The sequence below is a fragment of the Diachasma alloeum genome, unplaced genomic scaffold (assembly GCF_001412515.2).
Source record: "Diachasma alloeum isolate Michigan unplaced genomic scaffold, Dall2.0 Dall_scaffold_00180, whole genome shotgun sequence".
Lineage (NCBI taxonomy): Eukaryota > Metazoa > Arthropoda > Insecta > Hymenoptera > Braconidae > Diachasma > Diachasma alloeum.
Genome location: NW_021680346.1, coordinates 1,359,255 through 1,384,843, shown reverse-complemented (window position 1 = coordinate 1,384,843; position 25,589 = coordinate 1,359,255). Strand labels below are relative to the sequence as shown.

Below are 25,589 nucleotides of genomic sequence, written 5' to 3'. Positions count from 1 at the left end.
CTCCTCTGCTCTACTCCCGCATTTATACGTTTGCTGATTTAACCCGTTGTGCGGGTACCGCACGATTTTACCGCACTATTAAACTCGTCATATTTGTTTTTAATGAAATCAACGGTTGAGAATGACCGTCACATGATGTTCTCCCACACTTTTCCGTCAAGTACCATTTTACGAACTCTGTTTGAGCCGTAAAATTCCATTTTACGAGATGAAACGTAGAATTTATTTTACGCCGGAGGATTACGATTCATTTTTACGGCCTAGGACTTGAGGTATCTATTTAGCATTATTAGCAGGTGATAAGTTCAGTCATTCGTGGGCTAACGAATATGAAATTTTTTTTTCGACTGAGTTTAAAGGTGACATTTCAGGATCAATCGACTTCGATTGGCAATAGCTTCTGACTGAATGATGCGATTTGGATGAGTCAAAACTCATTCTAAAGCTTGAAACCTAAAAAACCTAAAAATTGAATAAGAAAATCGAAAAATTTCACTCTGCCGTTCTTCAGTTATTGACGATTAAAGATAATACGTTTTATTTACTCCCCCTGATAAATTTAAATACATTTGCGTCAATATCTCCTGATTGAACGATACGATTTCAACGACTCAAAATTCATTTTAAAGCCCTAAAAAATCCCTAGAAATTGAAAAAAAAAACGGGGTATTTCACTCAGCTGTTCTCGATGAATCGGCGATTGAAGACAGAGGAAAGTTGTAATAACATTTCGCGTAGAAAAATTACAGAAACAAAAACTTCTTTTTTTCAATTATTTAAAGTGTTTAATTCTGAATTTGAATTATTTACACTGTCGTTGGTTCCAACAATAATTGGTATTTAGCCTCGCACAATGAATTACCAGTAAAGATAATTTCATTTTGATTTTTCGACATACATTTTTATTACATACATTTTTATTATTCCTATTTACTAAAGATGAAAGAAACGTGAAGTTGTTTTATATCAAAATATCTCGAAACTGCCTGACCGCTAATCCTTAATTCTGACTGGTCAATATGTGACACGAAGTTATTCACAAAAAAAAACACGCGGCATTTTCAAATTCTTCAGTGGTAAATTTTTTTTNATGAAATTTAATGAATTCCATTTCTTCATTTCAACAAATGAATAGATCAGCACCCGCGAGAGCGCGTGCATAGATTTTGTTTTTATAAAAAAAAACGAGAACTTCATAACGAAAGCAGCACGACATCGATTGAAAGGCGTCCATCTCCGTTCAGCATTGGTCCCTGGTGTGCCACAACTTCCTTCATTTCTCCACGGCAGGAGAGGAACGTGATAGAAGGGCCCCGTGTGTTTTCGACCCCCCGTGGGTGTGGTACTCCGTTCCGCACCGGCACGTCGCGATTATAGTTAACGTCCAACGTCCTGTGTACATGCCCTCGTATACACTGTATGGATTCTATCCATTTTTTTGCCCCTTTCACGTTTCCTCCTCAACTCACTCCCCTTCGTCCTCATTCTGGCCATGAACTTGTGAAGGAAATTATTTCCTCGATTTCTCCTCGTTTATGACGAATGATTTCTCACAAGTCGGCGAACTAATCTATCACCCAAAAAAAAAATTACTTTTGATCCGTAGAAGAAGTACTTGTACCGAGTGTCAAGGGGTTTCTGTGGAAAAGACGCATTTTTGTACTTCCTCGAAGTTACAAAACAACTTGATGCAAGTATCATGCGTCAAGTACTTGTGCACTGGTGAGAAGTACCTCAGTACTTGTCACAAATATTTTGTTACTTGGGCCAAGTAACAAAATTACTTGTACTGAGTACCTGGCTGGTTCTTTTCGAAAGTACCAAATAAAGTCAACATAAGTTGAGTATAATAACTCAAAAATGTTTTGTCATTAGGCCCGATAAACCGCGATTCTAACCTCGCTTCGCTCGGTTAGATATACTATTTCTAGAATATACTTATAGAATATACTTATACTTATAGTAATATACTTATAGTTAGAATATACTATTTGTACCTCTTCTAAAAACCGAATTTCATCGAAAAATCCAAAAATCCAAATAATTTCCGTTTTGTGAGTAATAAAATTGAAAAGAAATTGAAAATAATTTTTCGAAGCCTATTGAATGTTGATAACAACATGAAACATAAAAATCTCAACAAAATTGAAATTTTGTAGGTTAGAAAGCATACACGGAAAAGGAAAGATACTTCTCACCAGTACCCAACGGTACTTGTGCTAAGTTTACTTGTGAGAAGTTCAAAAAATACTTGTCCCAAGTATTTTTGGGGCCTAGGGTGAAGTGGAACATCTGCAGATCAAGTAGAAAAAGTACTGGGAGCAAGTACTTTTGTTACTTTTGACAAGTACCAGTTTAGGAAGAACTAAGCAGGTACTTAATTCAAGTACTTTCGGTACTGATCTCAAGTAACAAAAGTACTTGTGACAAGTACCCATGGGTACCTGCAGGTACTTGACGCATGATACTTGCGTTCAGTATTTTTGTGACGTGAAAAATGTGTCTTTTCCCTAGTGATCACTCGGTACTACACACAAGAACTTTTTTTACAGAACAGAAGTTGTCTTTTTTTCCGTGTACCAATAATTCTCGAACGCGTCCATAAAAATCGCACTCTCTTGATTTTTTCCTACAAAATATCTTCTGCTGAACATTTCTATTTACAAAAATGCGTAAGAAAGCCCACTATATCCGGTAATAATGTTCACTTTTTTCAATAAAGTAATCAATTGGAAGTACTGAAATTAAGTCCTAAAAGAACTTGAGAGCAGTTGAAAAATGGGTTTTCACTAGTACCTTTGGTACTTGTGAAAAGTACTAAAAGTACTGGCAGTAAGTAGTGATACTACTTCCTCCCAGTACCATTTCTACTCGATCGACAGATGTGGTACTTCACCCAAGGACAGAAAATGTACTTGGGGCGAGTATTTTTAGAACTTTTCAAAAGTGAATTTCCCCCAAGTACCGGTTTGCACTGGTGAGAAGTAATTTTTTTTTTGGGTGCAGTGGATTGTCGAGCGAGGAATTAACCTCCGGATAATGGATGGGGATTGAGTGAGCACTCGTTATTTATTTTTCCTTCATTGTATGAAGATAATTGGAGGAGCATTGCACCACGCCTTGGGTGAAAGGCCCCGATGGGCTCGTCAGACGGGGGAAAATGTCCGATATCCAGTCGCAATATGACTCCTCGATTCTCATTTGCTCCAGTAGGATACCATCGCCCAGATAACCCGTTGAGTAACCGTAAAACCGCTATCTTGCCCTGGTCAGATAAAACTTGATGTTTATTTCTGAACCGCCCGGTGGTTTCTTTTAATGGGTGGAGAGAATGCTTCTGGGGAGGGCTCCGCGGAATTGGTGCTGCATGCCGGCGTGCGGGGAGAAAAGAGGTGGAAAAATTACGGAAAAAGTCGAGTTATCGTGGGGTGAGAATTCGGTTGGGGGTTTTGGCTGTATTTCGAGAGAAAAATAAGAGGAAATGGTGAATTCTCTCTGGTTTGGTCTGGAAGTTTAGGGATTGCGAGGTCATTTGTTCTGACGTGGTGAATTTATCTGGAATTTCAGAAAAAAAGAGGTGTATGTTAGAAAAAAAATGAAGTTTCGTGACACTTGACTACTAATTTTCAGGACAATGACACTGAATGCGATTTAGGAAAAAAAATCATGAAATTTCAGGTTTCACTGAAAATTCAGTAAAATTCCAGAATTTTAAACACCATAAAGATTCGAATTTCTTGATTTCTCTCAATTTCCAATCTACTATGAATATTCAGGGCCAAATTACATTGAATTTTCAGTGGAATCTGAAATTTCATGATTTTTTCAAGAATAAATTTTCCAGAATTTTCTGATTTTCTATTCATTTTCCGGGAAAATGGAACTGAAATTGACAGTTCTCTTTGATGTTTCCACGAAATTCTAAATTTTCAATGATAAAATTCCTCGAAATTTCAATGGTAATTAAATCCAACTGATGCTTTGAATTAATTTGAAATATATGCAATTATCTTTATGTTCTTTTCTTGGTAAAATAAAATACCGTTTTGATAAAAATAATTTGTTACCTCACACGGAGAGAAAAATTCAAGAAAAATTACCAGAAAAAAAACGTAAAAATTACGCTTTGAAACGTAATTCACGAGCGAAGTAAAATTCAATAAAAAGTGTGAGTCGGAACTGAAATTGTACGAATCGCCGCGTAAATTTTACGATTTGTTCCATAAAAATTAACCAGCTGTCTGATGACTCACCGCTGTGGGGACAAGAAGTCGTTTCATAATTTTTCCCCAACGATTGATAAATTTTACGGAACGCAACGTAGAAATAACTCACCAGCTTCATAAAAATTGTTGAACGTTCAAGAATTTTTGATTTTGGAGGCACAATAAGTCGGAAAGTTTCTGTAAGATTTTACTTCTTCGGGAAAAATTACGTGACAATTTCGTACTTTGTTCGGTGATGAACCTGAAAATTCACTGAACGTTTCAGATTTCTTCTCTTCAATTCCTATAAAAATTGCCGGAAAACGATTCCCCCTTGCGGATTACGTGAATTGTTTCGTAATTTTTACTGAATATTTCTCTCCGTCCAGCTGGCAAGATAGCCGTCAATGATTGAATGATAATCATCAGCGCGATTTTGACATTCGGAAGTCAGTTCGGGCGACTCCCGGTGAATGGTTCGTACATTCCTCTCGTGACACTAGGTGTTATCAGATGGATGAGAGGACACTAGAATGGCCGGCCCAAGGTGGTTGATCTTTTTCAGGTCCTAATGTGTACGCCCGTAGGTGGGCATCTCAATGGGACACACAGCTGGGGGTAGGGGCTTGCAGAACCGAGTGCGACGCTATTAATCATTTTTTAGTTGAATGCCAGGGGAGAATGCGCCTTTCCAACAGTCGCACTCAGGCTCTGATGAATTTTTACTTCTGTTAATGCGTTTTAGGGCGGGAGATTTATTCCGGGAGATGGAGATATTTCATGGCGATGGCTATGCCTGCGAAAATATTGAAATTAGTGAGGGACTGTTGATGAACAAAGAGTGGGGAATATTTTCTTGGGCATACAAGTGGAGATGAGTGAGTTGCAGAGTGATGATATGAGACAGTTGATTAATGAGAAAATATTCGTGGGAGGAGAGTGAAGGGGAGGATTCGGTATTCGAAGGGCTTGATGAGATGTGCCTAAAACGAATTAACGGAGTTATTAATTGAGTAGTTTAAAGCCTTTAGCTACTCACTTTATCATGATTAAAAAAAACATTTCGTTCGCGATTAAAAATTCATTTATTTGTGGCGCATTCTCTTTTAAATATTCAAAATTATTATTGTCACTGCGATTATATTATCCAAATTTTTGTTCTCTTCATTTTCATATTTTAATGTGAAAACAGCGCAGCCCTTGTTATCAAAATTTTATGGTAGAGTAATCCCTGGTAAATCTCATGTAACGAAAAACCCAACGGAAGTTGCGCAGTCGACCACTGCGCATGGCGGGAATACGATGGCCACACTCATGTGTACATGTACCACGGATGCACTCTCGAGTAAAGGTGCTCTCGCTGTCGCTACAATGCCCCAATGTCAATTGAAATATCTCGAAAACTATTGAGAAGTCATCGAGTCATCCAGTGTGACAAATGCAGGGAATCTCATAACAAATAAAATGGTTTTCAACTCACAGTCCCTCACAAGCGTCTTAACCTACTTATTTAATCAAAAGATAACCCTCGCGAGAATTGTGAATCGTACACGGGGAAAAAGTCATCTTATGCGTCATAAAAATCCCTTCATTCCCTTTCAAATAATCAGTCTCAGAAATTATCAATGAGTCCAGCAGGTCATCCAGACCTCAGCTCCTCCAACCATTCCCCGAAAATTAATGCTCGAAAACAATTTAACTGCACATCCGTGTGTGCACCACATGTGCCAACCGCCCTTTGCTTTATTTTTTCACCTTGCATCCCACCACATCTCCTATTTTTCATCCTCACCACCGGACTCCGTGCAAATGTGATTCCCCAGGAATCCACCGGGACTCTACATTGGAAACAACTCGGCGAATGACGACTCCGGTGTAATAACAACGTACCACGCCGAGACTTATATCGAAAGAAGCTCGCCGATCCCCCCAGCTCTATGTGTTGCCATGTCGGTTTCGTAATTGCTCCGTTCCACTGGATCCTTGCAATTATTTTTGCACGACTCAACTCAAAAAAAAATTAAAAATGAAAAAAAAAACGTCAAAAAATTCGGAAAGAGCGAAAGAAATTCTCCCCTCGAAATCAATTCACACTAGACCCATTAAGGATATCCAAGTATCTTTTACAGTTTGGTACAGACCACACTATAGATTCAACTATATTCAATCATCAAATTTGTCAATCAAATTGCGTGAGAAAAATTTGAAAAAAATCATGAATATTCAGCGTCATTCAAATTTCATTCTGCACAGAATTATTATTTTTAAACATTTGTTGTTTATAAATAAATAATTAAAATTGTTTGAACTTTCGAAAACCTTTTTTTAGGCATGAAATCGATTTATGGTAAAATTCTGAATATGAATAAATTTGTTACGATTCCGAGCAAATGATTTTTATGGTAGAAAATTGATTGTTTATACATTATTTATAGAAAAGGCTCATAATTTTCAAAAATTGCAACTTTTTAATTATTTCATCAATCTTCCTCCGAAAGTAAACTTTCTAAAATTTCTTCAGATTTTTATAATGTTTTCTAGCAGTTCACTATCAAGATTCAAATTCAGACCTGCAAAGTTTAAATAATAAAACCTTTGTAAAATGTCCGGAAACTTGGGGTCAAATGGGGCTCAAATGAAAGCTGTGGGCTCGACTACAAAAGTATAAAAGCATTTCACTGGAGAAAAAATAGTCAAAGTACTTGAATATCCTTAAAGCAATTTGGGAAAGTTATTAATGGAGGTGCGCTTGGTATGAGCATATGCACAAAAGCCCTTATGCCACCGGGAGATACAGCAGGACAAACCATTTCAATTTCGCTAGGATGAGAGGCTACACCGGGACGAATTTAATTAGAACCGTACCACGCGCGTCCATCCGTTTGAGCATTGGCTGCATCTCATGTGCGAGAGCCGTCACGCTTCTTTGAGTCTCCCTCGAGCCCGCCTTCAACTATCGTTTTTATTCCTCCTCATTCCCTCGTTAGCGAGGGGGATGCTCCCACCGAGAGACAACAGTGGAGATCAATGGAGTTGCGAGATTTCGCAGCGATTTGCCAGGGCGAGATTAACTATCTTCATCGAGTCTATCCGATTGTTTTTTTGTTTATTGGAATATCACTGCGAACACTAATGTCTGAATTTCAGATACTTTTGTAGACACTTTTCAAACAATTTTGGGAGGATTTTGGAGACACTTTTGAGACATTAAAATGTGTCTGAATCAATGGAGGTATTTCAATTTCAGACACCAAGGTGTCGGAAATTAAGATACAGACATCAGTTTCAGACACAAGCGGTGTTTGAAATTTTTCAGACATCAGTTAGATTTTCAGAGACTTTTAAAGATTCAGACGTTTTTTGCCATCTGCCATCTTAAATTCAGATGGTTGTCAGACACCTAGTTTTTGCAGTGCATGAGTCAACTTTTCAGACATGAGAAATATCTTAAAAATTAAAATGAAATGTTTGAAAATGTTGAAATGTTGAAATGTGAAATGTTTGAATCGTTCATAAATAGCTGAATTTCAGACAGAAAATATATGAAAGTAAATAACTGAAATTTTTCAGACACAAAAAATGTCTGCCATCATTTTCAGACAGAAACGGTGGTTGAAATTTTCAGACATTAGTCAGATGATTTTCAGACACTTTTGAAGATTCAGACGTTTTTTACTATCTGATATCTTGAATTCAGATAGCTGTCAGACATCTGGTTTTCGTAGGCGGTGATGCCGTGAGAGACTTTACGAGACATCACCGGACAATACTTTGGAGAGATAGTCCCGGTCTCAATGAACATGGAAATCTTTGGTCTCGTCTGAGTCTCGAAATATGAAGTTTCGACTCCTCTTGGGATGACTGCCAGTCAATTTATCTCATCTCGGTCTCAAGTTTTTTGTATTTTTAATGTAAAATCTCGGTTTTTGTCTCGCTTTGTCTCGTCTCGATTTGCTATGTATGAAATTGACTTGGAGTCATTACGCGAGGAGTCGATACTGCGCATTTCGAGACTAAAATGAGACCAACAATTTCCGCGTTCCCTGATACCGAGACAATCCCTCCAAAGTTTTGTCTCGTGATGTCTCGTAAAGTCTCGCGGCATCACTATTTGTAGTGTATTATTTACTGAAATTTCACATAATTTCGTTATTATGAATTCGAAATTAATTAATTAGACGTTAAATTTCACGAACTAGTTGTCAATAATTAATAATCATTCTCTCCTTGCGATGCAGCAAACAGATTATTTGAGAGATAAAAAATGTTAAAATGTTAATTTTCTCGTACTGAGCATAAACGTAGAAATTCTTGAATCAAGAAATGCTAATTCTCTCTCTTGACTTCTAGTACACTTGGCACAAATGCCCTCATACTTGGTAATTTCAATGAACAAGTTGGACGGAACAAATGACATTATTGATAAAAATAATTTTCTTTTCTCCCCGCGTGAACTTGCCCAACACGACTTACGTGTTATTTCGCCATTCTGTTCCGTTCGGTTCTGGGGAATCTGTACGATCTTTATATTACCGCGGGGAGGGGACGTCTACCATCAGCAAAGTTGGGTGAATTGCCCTCACGTGTAATTAAATCCGATGGTAAATTGGTAGGAGTACCACTTCGCCGGTCCCCCGGAGGAAAAAAAACTGGCGACGAGTGGCTCGACGTAACAGGTACGGGAAAATATACGCAGTTGGAGAGGGTAAGGAGGGGAGGGGGGCAGCGGTGAAGGTCTGCATGGTATTCATGGCCCCTCGTAAATGAAAGTTACGACAATCACATGGAACCAGTGCAGACGCACTGATCTTGGATTTCTTCTCTCTATCGCTCGGGGAGTCTCGAGTTTCATTAAAAGCTAAGGTTTATCGGTGAGGAAACTATCGAATTAATCGAGAGCCATCCGGTTGAGATAATCGTTTTGACTTTCAGTATTTTATCTGGAATTAGATTATTGAATGCGGAGAATTGAAGTTTTGGGGCAAGTGTCAGGGTCACGGTTGCCACGCGTGAGAATTTACAGTTGAAATTCAAATTTATTTATCAGATTTACTCGGTAATTTTGGAAACCAATGAAATTTGTGATAGGTCGAACACATGTATTCGAAGTGTCTCTTGGGCATTTAATCCGCGAAAAAATCGCGGATGAAAATCGCGAAAAACGCGGGCTAAAATTACGAAATCGCGGGTTAAAATCGCGGATTAAAATCACGAATAAAACTCGTGGATTGAAATCGCGAAAAAACGCGGACTAAAATCGCAAAAACTCGAATTTCATTAAAAGCTAAGGTTTATCGGTGAGGGAACTATCGAATTAATCGAGAGGCATCCGGTTGAGATAATCGTTTTGACTTTCGGTATTTTATCTGGAATTAGATTATTGATTGCGGAGAATTGAAGTTTTGGGGCAAGTGTCAGGGTCACGGTTGCCACGCGTGAGAATTTACAGTTGAAATTCAAATTTATTTATCAGATTTACTCGGTAATTTTGGAAACCAATGAAATTTGTGATAGGTCGAACACATGTATTCGAAGTGTCTCTTAGGCATTTAATCCGCGAAAAAATCACGGATGAAAATCGCGAAAAACGCGGGCTAAAATTACGAAATCGCGGGTTAAAATCGCGGATTAAAATCACGAACAAAACTCGTGGATTGAAATCGCAAAAAAACGCGGACTAAAATCGCAAAAACGCGGGCTAAAATCGTAAAAAAAAATCGCAAAAATACGCGGATTAAAATTGCGAACTAAAATCGTAAAAACCATGAATTAAAATCGCGAAAAAAATCGCGATGTGACTACACAGTTTTTCAACTCCAAATTTCTTGCATCATCGCAAAATAAATCTCCCTGTGATGTAAGACCGAGTGAAATGAGGGCCTAGATAGCGAGTGGACAGTGGGTGTAGTTCACCCGTGAATAAAAGAAGATCGCGGTGTGTTGGAGACTCCCCATGCTCATGACCCATGACGAAACCTCACCTTCCCCTCCCAGTGTACTTCCCTATCCCCATCTCAACATCCCCAAGCCTGTATAAATGCGAAACGGGATGGATATTCCATTGCCACGTCCCTTTCGAGAGAGATCTCCTCCACTGTACTCCCGATTACAAACCAACCACGTAGGCTACCTCCATTACTTTGATATTATTATACCTGCACACTCGCCCCACACCGCTTCACTTCGTCCATACGTATCAACGGTTACCATCTTTGTATTGCCCTGGCCGCCAGGGGCATCCGGCTGCACACACGTTCACCGCACGAAAATCATCATTCGCAATAGCCTGTAGTCCAGTTTGTGCCGCTAGATAACGCTAGATGCAGGCAGGGGCCCTTATGGGGGGTCTAGCGGAGCGCTAGGGGCGAATGACGCTGATGAGTTGTGGAATATTGACTTGATTCAATTGTATTTACCGGAATTTTCCTGTTTTCTGTCGATTTTCATGGACTGATTGAAGTGGAATTTGTAGTTTTCATTGATTTTTCCGGGAATTTTTAATTATGAAATTCCTTGAAATTCTGGTGAAGTTATCATGTGATGAAGATTTAATAGAAATTTCAAATTTTTAAGCAGCAGAAACACGAGAGTTCCCAAATTCATTTGAATTTTCCATCCTAATATAAACATTCAGTATGAAATTGCAATGAATTTTCAATTAATCAAGTGTTCAAAAATATATTTACTTAAATTTTCCTGATTTGCATTAATTTGAACGGATTAAATGAACTGGAATTTGCAGTTTTTATGGTTTTCTTCATGAAATTTTGAATTTTCAATTATGAAAATCCTTGAAATTCTGACGGAATTATCATATGACGACGATTTCTAAGAAGTGTACCGGAAATTTTTGGCAAAATTTTGAACAATGTGAGCGAAAAAACGATGAAATTTTAAGTTTCACCAAAAATTTAATGGAAATCTCACATTTTTAAGCAGCAGAAAACACGGGAATTCCTCAACTTACTTGAATTTTCAATGAAAACATAAATGTTTAGCAACAAATTACGCTACATTTTTAATGAATAAAATGTTCACGAATACATTCACTTGAATTTTCCTGATTTGCATTAATTTTTACGGAATAAATGAACTGAATTTTTTTTAATTTTTTCCATGAAATTTTGAATTTTGAATTACAAAATTCTTTGAAATTCCGGGGGAATTATTATGTAATAAAAATTTCCTAGAAGTTTAACCGCAATTTTTGCCAAATTTTTGAGTGAAAAATCATGAAATTTCAAATTCCACTGAAAATTGAGTGGAAAGTTAACATTTTTAAGCATCAGAATCACGACAACTCTTCAACTTACTTGAATTTTCAATCAAAACACAAATATTCAACACCAAATTACGCGGAATTTTTAATCAATCAAATATTCAAGAATATAATCACTTCACTTCTCAATTTTGTCATTGAAAGGTGTCAATTTTCAATGACAAAATTTCTCCAAATTTCAGGAAAAAAAAAACTATCTCTTCATTTTAAATAACTGATTATCGTAGTTCCATTCTACCCATGGGTTCAGCAATCGCTGAACGAATAGGCTGGATAACAATTGAGCAAGATGAGAAGCTCTCGTCGGTTTTACAGGCATCCAATGGCATAAGGGATCATAATCTGATCGAGACTGGGTGGCTACCCGGTATATTAGGTCTAATGAACCGATCAGGATTCCTGATATTGTCCTTCACGTCGCTCGACTCTTCATTGCGAACCATGAATACTCGTTTAATGCGTCAAGTAAGGATGCCATTTTGTTGGAGAAATGAATTCATTCCGTTTAGGTATTCAAATAACTACTCCGATTGAAATTCAGTTAGCGAGGACCTGTGAATGGGACCGACAAGTACGCGCCAGATGTTCGTACATGTCGATTTGATTCCATGTAGTCGGTATTATTCAGTGAATTTCCAATGAAATTATAATTATTGGCGGGCGGAATCGTGTATAATTTACTGAATTTTGGAAGTTTGTAGGTTTTGGAACAAAGAAAAGAGAATGAAATTTGAGATTGGACTAAAAATTTAATGAAGTTTCAAGTTTTTTTGCAAGCTTTGATGAAATTTTAAGTTTTTTCTGGGAAGTCTGAATTTGTAATTTCAAACTTGAGTGAAACTTGAATGAAATTCCAATTTTTTTTAAAAGTTTTTTCTGTGAAATTTGCAATTGAACTTTCAGATTTTCCTGAAAATTCCGTGAAATTTCATTTTTTTTCGAAAGTTTTGATGTAATTTCAAGTTTTTTTGTGAAATCTCAAATTAAAATTTCAGATTTGACTAAAAATCCAATGAAATTTCAATTTTTTTTTAAATTTGGATGAAATTTCATTTTTTATGTGCAACTTGAAATTGACGTTTTAGATTTCGCTGAAAATTCAATGAAATTTCGTTTTCTTCCAAGTTTTAATGAAATTTCCAGTTTCTTTCTATGAAATCTGGAATTGAAATTTCAGATGCCCCAGAAAATTCAATGAATTTTCAAGGTTTTTAGCAGCAGGAAGACGATAATTCCCAGATTCACTTGAATTTTCAAAATAATTAAAAATTCAAAACACCTTCATCTGAATTTTCCTGATTTCCGTAAATTTTAATGAAATAATGAAACTGAAATTCACAGCCTCCATTGATTTTCATCTGAAATATTGAACTTTCAATGACCCTTGTAGTAGAACCCGCCATTAATTCCGTATATGCATTAGTTATTCAACGAATAATAATTCATTAAACAACTAATGCACATATCAAATTAATACATTACATGAAATTAATTAATTAATTCCATGTACTCATTGAATAACTGATCCATGGAATATCCAATTCCACATCAGAAAAAAAAATCCCCTATTCATCATTCAGTAACCGTCATTCAGGTTATGAGAACCCGTGCAAGCTCTCCCCATTGATTTTCCATTTCCGTTTTCGCCATTCTCGTTTTTTCCAAATTTATTTCCTCATACGCTGAGGAAAAAAAATAATAAAAATCCGCTCCCCGTATCGTTCTCTTTGACACGCAACATCTCTTCCGCTGAATGTTGCCAGAGTAATTCTGGCAAAGTGCTACCTTTACTCACGTCAACGGCGTACGAACTCGTTACCCCTGGTATGCTGCACAATCCAGTCTGTCCGAGTCATGTCCTGTGCTATCCCTACAATTGCTCCTTCATCTCTCTCTCGATGCCATACCCATCCACCATCAGCTCCACGCAAACATTCTATTTCGTATCTTTGTGGAAGATGCATACATACAGCCACTTGTTACCAAGTACGCATATACTTAGATGGTGGCTATACTTTGAGACTCGTAATTGGATCGCTTGTTGGTAAATTAATGCCTCTGTAAAATTGTAACTATGCCATGTGGCTTTCCAACAATTCTACCTTCGTGGGACATTATATCTCGTTAACAATTACACGGCGAGATAATTTTCATTCAATTGAATATTTCATTACATTTGTTTTAGTTTGGTTTGGTTTATTTCATTTTTTTATTTATACCATTTTTTTTTCATTGATAAAAGTTCATGTTGGAAAATATAATTTCTGTTTTTAGACAACATCTGGAAATTTTTCCTTGAAAATCGTGTAAAAATGTTTTAATTCTCGGAATACTTTTTGGATTTTTCTTTCAAGTGATTGTTCCACAGAAATTTCAACGGATTTTGTCACTGAAAATTCGAAATTTCAGGTCAAATCAGTGGAAATTGTGAATTTCAGTTGAACTATTTCATGAAATGTTGATTGAAATCAAGAAAATTCAGATGAATATATTTTTCAATTCTGAATTAATTGAAAATACAAGATTTCACTTGAATTTTTAAAGAAACTTGAGATTCAATTCACTTTTTCTCCTTAAATCGCATTCAATGTTGTTTTCCGGAAAATCCAGTCAAATTTTTTTAACACTGTAATTGAAACTTCAATTCTATAATGTTCAAGTTTCTCACTGATTTCGGAAAACATGAAAAACCCAGTTTGTTGGAATTTGCAAACTAAACAATTATTTTTTTGGTAATTTTCAATTAACGATTTTGTTGGCCCGAACAAGACTTTTTTGAGAACTTGTTCGTTTTTCTCTCAGTGTATACTATTAGAAAAAAATGAAATTTCATGGAGAGTTGAGTACTAATTTTCAGGACAGTAACAGTGAATGCGATTTAGGGAGAAAAAATCCTGAAATTTCAGGTTTCACTAAAAATTCAGTAAAATTCCACAATTTTAAGTGGCATAAAGACGAGAATTCTTCAATTTATTTGAATTCCCAGAAATCCCATGATTTTTCCCCCTAAATCACATTCAGTCCTGAATTGTCACTGTCCTAAAAATTCAAGAATACATTTACCCAAATTGTCTGTTTTCCTCTTCATTTCCCGGGAAAAATGGAATAAAAATTTCCAGTTCTGTTTGATTTTCCTCGAAATTCTGAATTTTCAACAACAAGATTTCCCGAAATTTCCGTGAAACTTGAACACGATAAAAATTTCCGGAATTCAGCTCGAAAAATTCAGCCGAAAATTTTCAACACCGTACATCTAAAAAATCTCTCGTCTCCTCAGTGTGGGACAACCCAAGTGACACTTTTATACCCACTCGGTGTGAATAGCACCGCACGCTCCGATCTCCGGATCGCCGACCGATCGCCCTTGCGCGCACAATCTAACCCAGCGCATATACCCCCATTAAAGTCGAGTGGATGCTTCCTAGGAGCTAAATGTAAACCCGATAGGATCGGTGTTGTGTCCGAGAGAGGAGCGACTGCAATCCGGTTGTTTTCTTCAGCCTCGCGGTATAAAGACTCGCCGTCTCTCTCTCTCTCTCTCGTGTATCGACGATCGTGCATTGCCGGCCACACACCGGGGTGTGGTTGCACGCGGACGGTTATTCGCGTGCACATGGACGTCTCTCGTTGTATGCACAGAGGGGAAGGGCATTTGGACCGTACGAGATGCAGTATGAGCAATGCAGGCGATGGTCACGCGTAAACTACCGGGTTATCCAGGTACATTATGATTGCAGCTCTCGCACGATTGCGAAGATAAAAATTATATTGAGAATTATAATTGCCGGTTAAAACGAGCAATTAAGGCCCGGGTGTAGTATCTTTCGAATGTTATCTGGATTTTTTAACATCTTTCGTAATCCAAAATTGTTAATTGAGTGGTACATCTTGTACAAATTCCCAAAAATTATGATAGAATGATAAAAAAAAAAATAGAAAAAATTATGAACTTTTTCAGAGAGCGTTTTTAATTGAGTTTCAGAATGAGTTGAAAAAAAGTGGAAATTACAAATAATTGATTCGTTGTGACAAATTATCTATTAGTTGTCATTTTCCATGGTGGATAACAAAACACTAACTCCTCATGGGAAGTGACAGCTAGGTATCTCAATTTTCAAAACAGTGGTATGTAGTCATCTACCATTTTTATGTGATGAAAGTCTGATTAAAAAATTCTCCAAAATATTACAACTTTTTTCAAAGAGCCTTTTCCGTAATAAATGTCTCTGTGCAGTGTGGGAAAAGGTTTACGAGATCAGTATTCCCCCTGCATGATATTGGGTGACAGGCCGCCATTTGTCCCCGTAAATCAGATACATTTTTCAATTTCTTGTTAGTCAATTTATTCTGAAAATTAAAAATGCTCTTTGAAAAAATTAACAATTTCTTCTACTTTTTTTTGATTATTCATTCATAATTTTTCAAAACTTCTGCACGATGCAGGACTCAATTGACAATTTCAGATAACGAAAGATGAAAAAAAAAACATCGAGATAACGTTCGAAAAATAATACACCCGGGCCTTAAATCGAAAAATCGGTGAAGAGGAAAATGAGTACGTGAGGGGATGTTCCCGGTGCTGTGACGTTTTAATCGTTTTCATGGTTCTAGGGATCTTTTAGGAAAAAATGCACCGCTGGAAAAAAATGAAATTTCATGAATGGTTGGGTAAATTTTAGAGCGGTGATTTTGAATTTTATTCGGGGGGAAAATCCTGAAATTTCGGGTTTCTCGGGAATTTTAATGAAATTTAAATTTTTTTAGTAGCAGAAAGACAAGAATTTCCTAATTTATTTGAAATTAGACTGAATTTTCAGTTGATTGACAATTTAAGAATATATCTACCTAAATTTTTCTAATTTCTATTAATTTTCAGGGAATAATTGACCTGAAATTTACATGTTCCATTAATTTGCCATTAGAATTTTGAATTTTGAATTATGAAATGCATTAAAATTTCAGTGGTACAATTCACAATTTTTTTTATTGGACCTTGTTTGAACCTTTGTAATCCTTAATCTGACCCTTGTGACCTTAATGTTGATCCTTAATCTGACCGCCATTATAACCGTTGTAACCCTTAATCTGATCCTTGTAATTCTTATTTAGACCCTTAATTTGACCCTTGTTACTCTTATTTGGGCCCTTAATCTGACCCTTTTGAGGCTTGAGCTGTTACAATCTCGCAGAATAAGGGTCAAAATAAGGATTACAAGGGCTCAATCCTTATTCTGATTTATTCAAGGGTCAATATAAGGGTCATGGGCGTCAGAATAAAGGTCGCGAGGGTCAAAATAAAGGGTTACAAGGGTTTCACCCTTATCCTGACTTATTTATGGGTTAAGCGACCCTCCTGACCCTTATTTTGACCCTTGCGACCCCTCTTCTGATCCGCATGGTCATGATTTTGACCCTCACGACCCTTATTTTGACCCTTGCGACCCTTATTTTAATCCTTGTGACCCTTAATTTTGGAGTCTTAATTTCGACGACTAAATTTTCGTCACCAGAAGTCGATTTGGATTTTTATAATATATGGAGAGACATCATATTAACATTTCATTGAACTATCGGCAATGAAAAGAATAGTTAAAATGAAAATACATACTCATTAAAAAATCGTAATTATCAAAATTAATTCAATTGAATTCTGAATTTAAAAAATCCCGTCTTCACACTCATTTCGATAGAAATATCGGACTAATAATGTATTCACCATTACCTTTATACTTTATCGTCGATGAAATGGACGTTACGTGCAAAGAGTCGGGGGGGGGGGGGGNGGGGGGAGGAATTGTTGGACCATCTGCCTGATGGTATGCATATTGGAAGAGGTCTCCGAGGCCGGCCAATCAGTCAGTTATTTTAATTATCACCTCTACGCATTTACAACTGGTTAATCGCTTTGAGATCTGCTGTCCCACTCGCTCACCATCGGCTCACCAAACGCGTTTTTGAAGCATAATCGCGGTCCATCTCCATAATACCCCCACTCTCGAGGTTTTTCTACTGCGCATAATGCCGGTAACGAAGGGACCCAGTGATCAAGACGCGAGATTGTACCTGCTTCTCTGACTAATTACATTCCTGACCCGGTGGGCTGGCTCTCCGTGGATCTATACGTGGATGAGTTGATGGCGTCTCTGATTTTTTGAATTTGGTGATTGGAAAAGGGGGGAATTAGGAGTTTGAGGTTACTAATTGGATTTTCCACGCACGAAAAATTTTTTTAAATAACTTGCGAATTCCATCAAAAATTTTATTTGTTTATTATTAATTTTTTTTTTCATTTTTAAAATTTTATTTTATTTTATTTTTTTCTGTTGGAAATTCTACATTTTCCAAGTTTTTTCCACTTGAAAGTTTTGAAAATTAGGGGAATTTTTATCGAAAATAATAAACCCTTCGATAAAAAGTTTATAGAAAAATTTTATTTATACATACTTGAATGAATTTAAAACATCACATTTGAAGAAACCATCAGAAAAATCATTTTCAGGGAAATTTCAAATCAACCAATATAGCTATCGTAGTCATCTTTTAACTACGACTTAATGGTATTAAAGCAAACATTTTACGCTATAATTGAATTCATTTGAAGCATGATATTCAAAGATATCCCCGGAATTCTGATTTTCAAAAAATACAAAATTTTTGCAAATTTTCAAATTAATCAAAATAACGATTATTATTATCGCCTTCATCTTCGAACTCGGTCAAAAGGACATCCAAACAAGTGTTTTAAGCCATCATTCAATCAATTCAGAAAATTTTTTTAGTTATCGTAGGACAACCGATTTTTGAAAAAAATCGAAAATTAAAAAACTAATCGATGAATTAAATTTTAATTGATGGCGATCGATAGGGCTCAAGAATACCTACATTTGAAACGAAAAGATTCAATTCCATCCATTCATCAGCGAACAATCGAAAAAAAATTAAATTTATTAAATTTGAACGATTACAAAGCTTTCACTCGGAATTAAAATGCTAAAAAAGTCTTGTGTTTTTTCTTTCTACTCATGTTTATTTCTACAAAATAATTGGTTTATAAATTGAATGGGGTCAGTGCCTCAGCAACAGCCACTCCCCCTGCTTATACATTTCGTACTCATCAAAACAAAAATGGACTTCCAATCGGAAGCAATGAATTCACTCCCCTAATGAACTCTTAAAAAAATCTGGCATCGAGGCACCGAATCATCGCCTTTGCCTCGCCGATGAATCGATCAATTTTCCCCCGACGAAGATTAATCACCGGCTCGTCCCCCTTTAACCGCTCGATACTCACAAACTCCGAGGGCCATTGGAATATCCAGATACACTTTATTACCTCGAACGATACCCACAACAATTCGGTATTCTCATTCGCTCGTCGATACAGCGCTGTGGAAATAAAATAAACCGATGAAAACGACTCTTTTGTTCCAGCAGAAGGTGAAATTTTGGTTCGCCACGGGGGGCGCTGGTTTCTGTATCAGCAGGGCGCTGGCACTCAAGATGATACCGGTGGCTGGGTGAGTGTGCATTTTAATTATTATTGAAGTGATTGAGTAATACGTGACTTTTAATTGAAGTCGATTTCACGTGATTACAGCGTCGATTTCAGGGATTTCGGGGCGATAGCGTTTCAATAACAAAAAATCATTTCACGATGAATAAAGTTTAATTAATAAGAGAGGTGAGGTAAACGGGTCGTTTAGTCCATATATTTTTGCTAATAAATTGGGAATCTGCTGACGAATGGAATTTCAAGGGGGATGTATTTTAATATACTGGAACACGAAATGTTTCACTTGAGGGAAATTAACGAACTTAATAGAAGGAAATTGAATATCTTTCACCAAAATTAAATTTTTGTCATGATCGTCAGACATATCCCTAGAAGAATTCGAACTGTTGGCAGGAAAAATATAATCTATTGTACGACAATCATTTGATCTGAGAGAACATCATAGGTTTATACCACAGAAAGAATACATTAACGAGGAAAGAATATTTTTTTCCCAAAAAAAATTTTCCCCTTGAAATTATTTAGTTTTGCCAATAACACAGTTTTCGGCAAGAAAATTGTAGTTTCCTCTTGAAATTATCATTTGTTCCATGGAAATTATAAGTGTTTATTGGACAAAGATATACACTACTCAATAACATTCACTTGATTAAACCGGAGCCTCATATAATTCTCTGTAGACCGAATGTATTTACCCGAAAGACATATAAATGTCTCACGAGAACAATTACTACTACGAAAATTATCATGTTTTGGTGGAAACTTTCATCAAGTGATTTCAACACTCCGAAATCATCTCTGAAATAATGTAATTTTTATTTTCTAATGTAATGTTCACAAATTGATTGTTCATCGTGAATTATGAGAAGAGAGTGCGCCAAAATGGAATATTTATCCTCATTAATAACTCGAGATTGGCCGAGTGAAATCAAACACTGAGAGAACAAATTAGCTCTGCTGAAAAACAATATGTTTCACGTGAGAATATTTGATGGAGTGGAACAGATTTACTTAAGGGAAATTAACCAACTTGACCAACTCGACTGAAGGAAATTGGATATCTTTCACAAAAATTAAATTTTTGTCGTGATCGTCAGAAATATCCCTAGAAGAATTCGAACTGTTGGCAGGAAAAAATGCAATCTATTGTACGACAATCCTTTGATCCGAGAGAACTCCCTAGGTTTATAGAAACAATACATTGAGAATTCATCCAAGTTGCAAAATTCTGGTGAAATTTATCTGAAGTTTGAAATTTCAGGGTTGCCCCCTTAAATCAACTTGAATATCCCAAATTTTCTGAATGCCTCAAGATTGTTTTTGCAATGTTCATTCACCGGAAAATTGTCCGCTGTATTGAGTCATTGTAACTGATCTCAATCGTTAATTACTCCGCAAGGGGAGAAATGTAGATGAATCGATGGAGGCGACGGCAAAAAATGTTGAGCGATTCATTCATGAAGTTGAGTTGAATTTCAGTTGGGCAATCCCATCACGTCTTCACCGAGGGATTCTGCCACCGCATTGTTTTTATTACTCTCTTTCCCCTCTCTTTCTTCCCCTCTGGTTTTTTTTTCACCCACCAGCATGCAACTCCCATTTAACCTGCCCAGTATTTTCATATTCTCGGTCCGGTATATATTGTATAATGCGCGGGGGCTACTGCAGCGACTCTCGAACGGGAATCGACTAGCCTTGTATAACTCGAAATAAATAAAGGAGGAAGACCTCTCCACCCGTACTCCCCGGATATTGTATGCTGCATTGACGGTGTGTGGGAGACTCGGGTGTGTCGAGGGGAGAGAGATGAGGAGTAGAGTGAAGACACGGTACAACCTTCGGCAAGTGCTTTGGACTACTTTTCTGTTCGGGAATACAAGTTTTGTTGGGGAGAGAAAATAGTTGACTTATTTATCGAGAAATTGCGTATACTGCACTTAGACTGCTCTTCTTTCATTTCAATTCATTGTTTATAATCATTCTCATCGCAAAACCAGTACCGACGAGAATCACATGTCCCAATTTATCAGCTGTTAAATTTTCATATTACAATAAATAATTTGCTCATGTTCTAATTTCTACGGTCACTGAATAAGACTTTAATCATAATTACAATTCAATTCCTTCTAGAACACACTTTAGAGGGTGAATTTCTGGAATTCAATGTTTGTTGATACTCTGGTAAAAGTGCGTGCCCACACTGTTATCAATTTTTAGTTAGTTCACACGGTAATTCAATTAATCTGTTGTTCATCTCATCAATATAATTCCGTGCTTAAAATATTGTCATCTCGTGTTTTCAGCACCAAATGAAAAATTAAAACTGCATTTGGAATATTGAGTCACAGCTTCTTTTTATTCATATATCAGAAATTTTGTGTTTGTATTAATATTAGGGAAGGGTGGGGTAAAATGGACCTTTTTGACTTTTTTTTAAATGTTCATGACGTGTTGAATTGTTCATGAAATGGAGTAATTTTATTTTTCAATTGAAAGAACAATGATTCCTCTTTGTGATGAGCTCAGACTGAGGTCAACTGATAAATCCGTTTCTGAGTTATGAATATTTTTAAAAAAGTCAAAAGTGTCCATTTCACCCCACCCTCCCCTATTTGTTCAAAGTGAAAAAATCGATCATCATTTTCACTATATTGCATTCAGATTCTCCTATCCTTGACGTCAAAAATGTAAGATAATCTCATTATTCTAGCTATTACACGGAGAGAAATATTAAATAAAAATTACGTATCTTTTCCGTAATTCCAGAGCGAAATGTTCTTGTAGGAAATTTTACGGAACTCTCACGGAATTTTTCCCGAGCGTTCCGTAATTTTTATCTGAATTTCCTGTGAAAAATTACGATACCGTCACTTAAATTTTCTGAGTCGATTCCATAATCGGTGAGCTAACTGTGAGTTCCGTAATTTTTACTGAACATTTCTCTCCGTGTAATTCTAATCAACTTTGTTCGAAGAAAACATGCGTAAACGCAATATTAAAAAAGTAGAATTATTCTATTTTCCTCTGACTTAAATGATTTGGACAATTATGATTCGTTTATTCATGTTTCATAGAATGGCATTCAATTCTCTTTTGTTTGTCAGGCGGGCTTCATGAAAATTCGACGCAAGACGATTGTACTCATGGAAACCGCCTTACATTCTCCATTCGTTCGAGATATTGCCCATGAGAAATTACTCTTCAAATTTCAAGTGAGAACTTCTAAATGTTTGATAATGAGTGATTCATATGAACTAGAATTTAAATTCACAACATGGAAAAATCAAAAGCAAATATTCCGCCTTCATGCGTTTGGCATGCGGTAAATTATCATTTATTTTCAAATTCTCTCGCCAAAACATCTCCCCACAGAACTAAAAAATATGATAATGAAATAGCGTCACATTTTTTGAAGACCTCCGTTCCGGACGTGGCGTTTCCTCACACCGGCAATTATCGCAGTCAGCGAGGCCCATTCTTTAGCTACCAGATGGGTAGGAGGCGCGTTCTCACGTTGAGGCCCCTCCGATGGTACCTTCTGCGGTAGTTACAGAAGACATCGACCGTTCCACTCAGTGCTCCGCAGAATCGCCTTGAGAATAACAACATAAACTTCATGTTCTGGCTTGTTCCCTTCCCCCCCCCCCCCCCCCNCCCCGTCTATTTTTTTCCCAAACGAATCGTTGACTCGATCGTATTATCTGTCACTCAGAGCGGAGCTGAGGGATGGAGGCGCATTGGGAATGACTGTGGAGTCTTAATTAACCCTTGATAAGCAAGAAAAAGACGAGTCGTGACAGCCATACGAGAGGTCTGCAAGACGAACCGTTGATTGCCGCCCACGCATGCAATCTGATTCGTTCGGGGAGCATCACTCGGTGAAGGACAAGTCCGTTTGTCTTACCCGCTCTCTTCATAATATCCTTTGGGAATTCGTCGAGACACGCATCGTAAAAAATTGAGGAATTTTTATGACGAATCAAATGATTTTTCGCTCATGTCTCTGCGACTCACAATTCGCGAGTGAAAAACCATTTTACTTGTTATGAAATTCCCTGCATTTGTCTCACTGGATGTCTCGATGACTTCTCAATAGTTTTCGAGATATTTCAATTGACTTTGGGGCATTGTAGCGACAGCGAGAGCACCTTTACTCGAGAGTGCATCCGTAGTACATGTACACATGACTATGGGCGTCGTATTCCCGCCATGCGCAGTGGTCGACTGCGCAACTTCCGTTGGGTTTTTCGTTACATGAGATTCACCAGGGATTACTCTACCACAGAATTTCGATAACGAGGGCTGAGATGTTCACACATCAAAATATCAAAATATGAAAATGATGCTGGGGTGTAATTATTGAGAAGGTTTTTATGATGAATAAAATGGTTTTTTACTCATGTATCTACGACTTATGATTTTCGAGATGTTATCATTTGTTTAATTAAGTAGCTTAAGACCTTTAGTTTCTGAGAGAGCGCGTGCACCGTGGGGCGCTCCTATCCACAAACGTCCACATCCTGAGAACTACGATTCGTAAAGATGTGAGTTGAAAACCATTTTATTTATTATGAAGTTCCCTGCATTTTTCACACTGGACGTCTCGATGAGTTCTCAATAGTTTTCGAGATATTTCAATTAACTTTGGGGCATTGTAGCGACAGCGAGAGCACTTTTACTCGAGAGGGCATCCGTAGTACATGTACACATGACTATGGGCGTCGTATTCCCGCCATGCGCAGTGGTCGACTGCGCAACTTCCGTTGGGTTTTTCGTTACATGAGATTCACCAGGGATTACTCTACCACAGAATTTCGATAACGAGGGCTGAGATATTTACACATCAGAATATGGAAATGGTTTTCACTCATGACATGTTATATGAATTATTTATGTAAACTTCATGATCTTTATAGTATATTTCGATACAACTGCGGAAAAGTGTTTCTTGGCTCGTGGGGGATTTATAGCACGAGCCGAAGGCGAGTGATGTAATCTCACGAGCCGGAAAACACTTTTCCCACGTGTATCGAACGATTTTTTTCATCACAATGCGTGGGAAAGGGACTTTTAGGCACGCGGAGCGTGCCTGAAATGTCACTTTTCCCCATAGCGTGATGAAAATTTTATTTTTCACTAAATGTTATAAAAAAATTAATTCTTCAGTTGAAAAACACATTATAATTTCATGTTTATTTCGTATTAATTCTCGAATATTAAAAAATTCCAAGGATTTTACCTGGAATTTCAGTTGAAATTACCAATCACTTTGGTCATGCTTCAGTCGAGTCAACACCGAGAAACCGTTAATAACTATTTAAATGACTCCCGCATCCCGACTATAAATCCTTCAGACTGATGAAAAAAATGGAAGGGTTCAAATGAGAGAACATTGTCATGTAAGAATATCGGACCGGGGTTAATTGGATTCTTTTTCCTGAGCATATTGGAGGGTATCTCCAATCTTGGCCCTCCGGCGGTAAAACCAATTTGGGGATTCCGTCGGATGAGTTCCTCAGCTGATCTATTAGCAATTCCTTTTCAACTAGTTTTACGACATTTCTTATGCATTCATCATTGACCCATTGATAGTAGGGTATATATTCATGATTTAATTAGCACGGAATGCAGATCAATTTTGAATGTGCAAAAAATTGTGGCAAAGCAATTTCAAATTTCAAAAGAAAAATTGAAAAAAAAACTTTTTTCTCCAATTTTCCTCACGCAATTCAACTGCCAAATTTGATGATTGAAAATGGTTGCAATACGGAATAAAAAATCGTGAAATTCCCCAAGATTTTCGAGATTCCCATTCGATTAGAATAATTGGACGCCAAAAATGGTCTCACCCCTCGTCTCATTAATCCCGAATATCCCCGGAATTCCCGAGTCCTCCGTTCGCATCGGCCATCAAAGCCATTACTTAGTGCGTCTCCCGATGCAATCACAGGTCAGCGACGAAAAGTCACTGTCTCCCGCGCCTCATAAAAAAAAAATAATCCCCAGTAGGACCGACTGCGCGGGGATGAAGGGAGAATAGAGGTAAAAATGCAAAAAGAAGGGGACGATGGGAAGACGGTGTCTCACCCACTTAACCCCGAAATTTCGATTTCGACAGCTGGTATTTTAACGAGGCCGATATTCTCGCGAATTTGCTCAGAACCTCCTGACATTTTTTTTTCTACCCCCTCCCCTCCTATTTCTTTTGATTTTATTATTTCACTCGGTGGCGGCGGTGGCGGTGCTACAGGAGAGCCGAAAGCCCGAAGAATGATGCGGGTTTTGTGTAAAAAAAAGGTGCAAGTGAAAAACGATTGTGAAATCATGGCAATGGGAGATGAATTTTGGCCCAACTAATCTGGCCAATTAAAAAGCGTCCGGAGGTAAACCTAAATGTTTACGGAGGACTACGAAACGACGTTTCGGTCAGGGGGTGGAACATTGCGGCGGCGGGGGAGAGGGGGAGGGGGAATTCGACCTGTGGTATTCACTAATGAGTCCGTCCCTCTTTCTGGACGAAGGGGAGACGCGTTTCTCGTCCCCCCCCCCTCCCCGCCCCTTTCTGTCCAATCGAAAACAGAAAATGTTAATT

General features: G+C 37.4%; 1 protein-coding gene across 2 annotated transcripts in view; it reads left to right on the top strand.

Moving 5' to 3' along the window:
* Positions 1-25,589, top strand: part of LOC107044117 (fringe glycosyltransferase) — an 88,784-nt gene that overhangs the window by 55,340 nt on the left and 7,855 nt on the right. Inside the window, exon 6 of one of the 2 annotated variants that reach the window (XM_015265882.1) lies at positions 18,919-19,001. In XM_015265882.1, the coding sequence (XP_015121368.1) occupies positions 18,919-19,001 (83 nt within the window). Of the gene's footprint in view, positions 1-18,915; positions 19,002-25,589 lie in introns of both variants that reach the window. The other variant, XM_015265874.1, reaches the window with a different exon arrangement.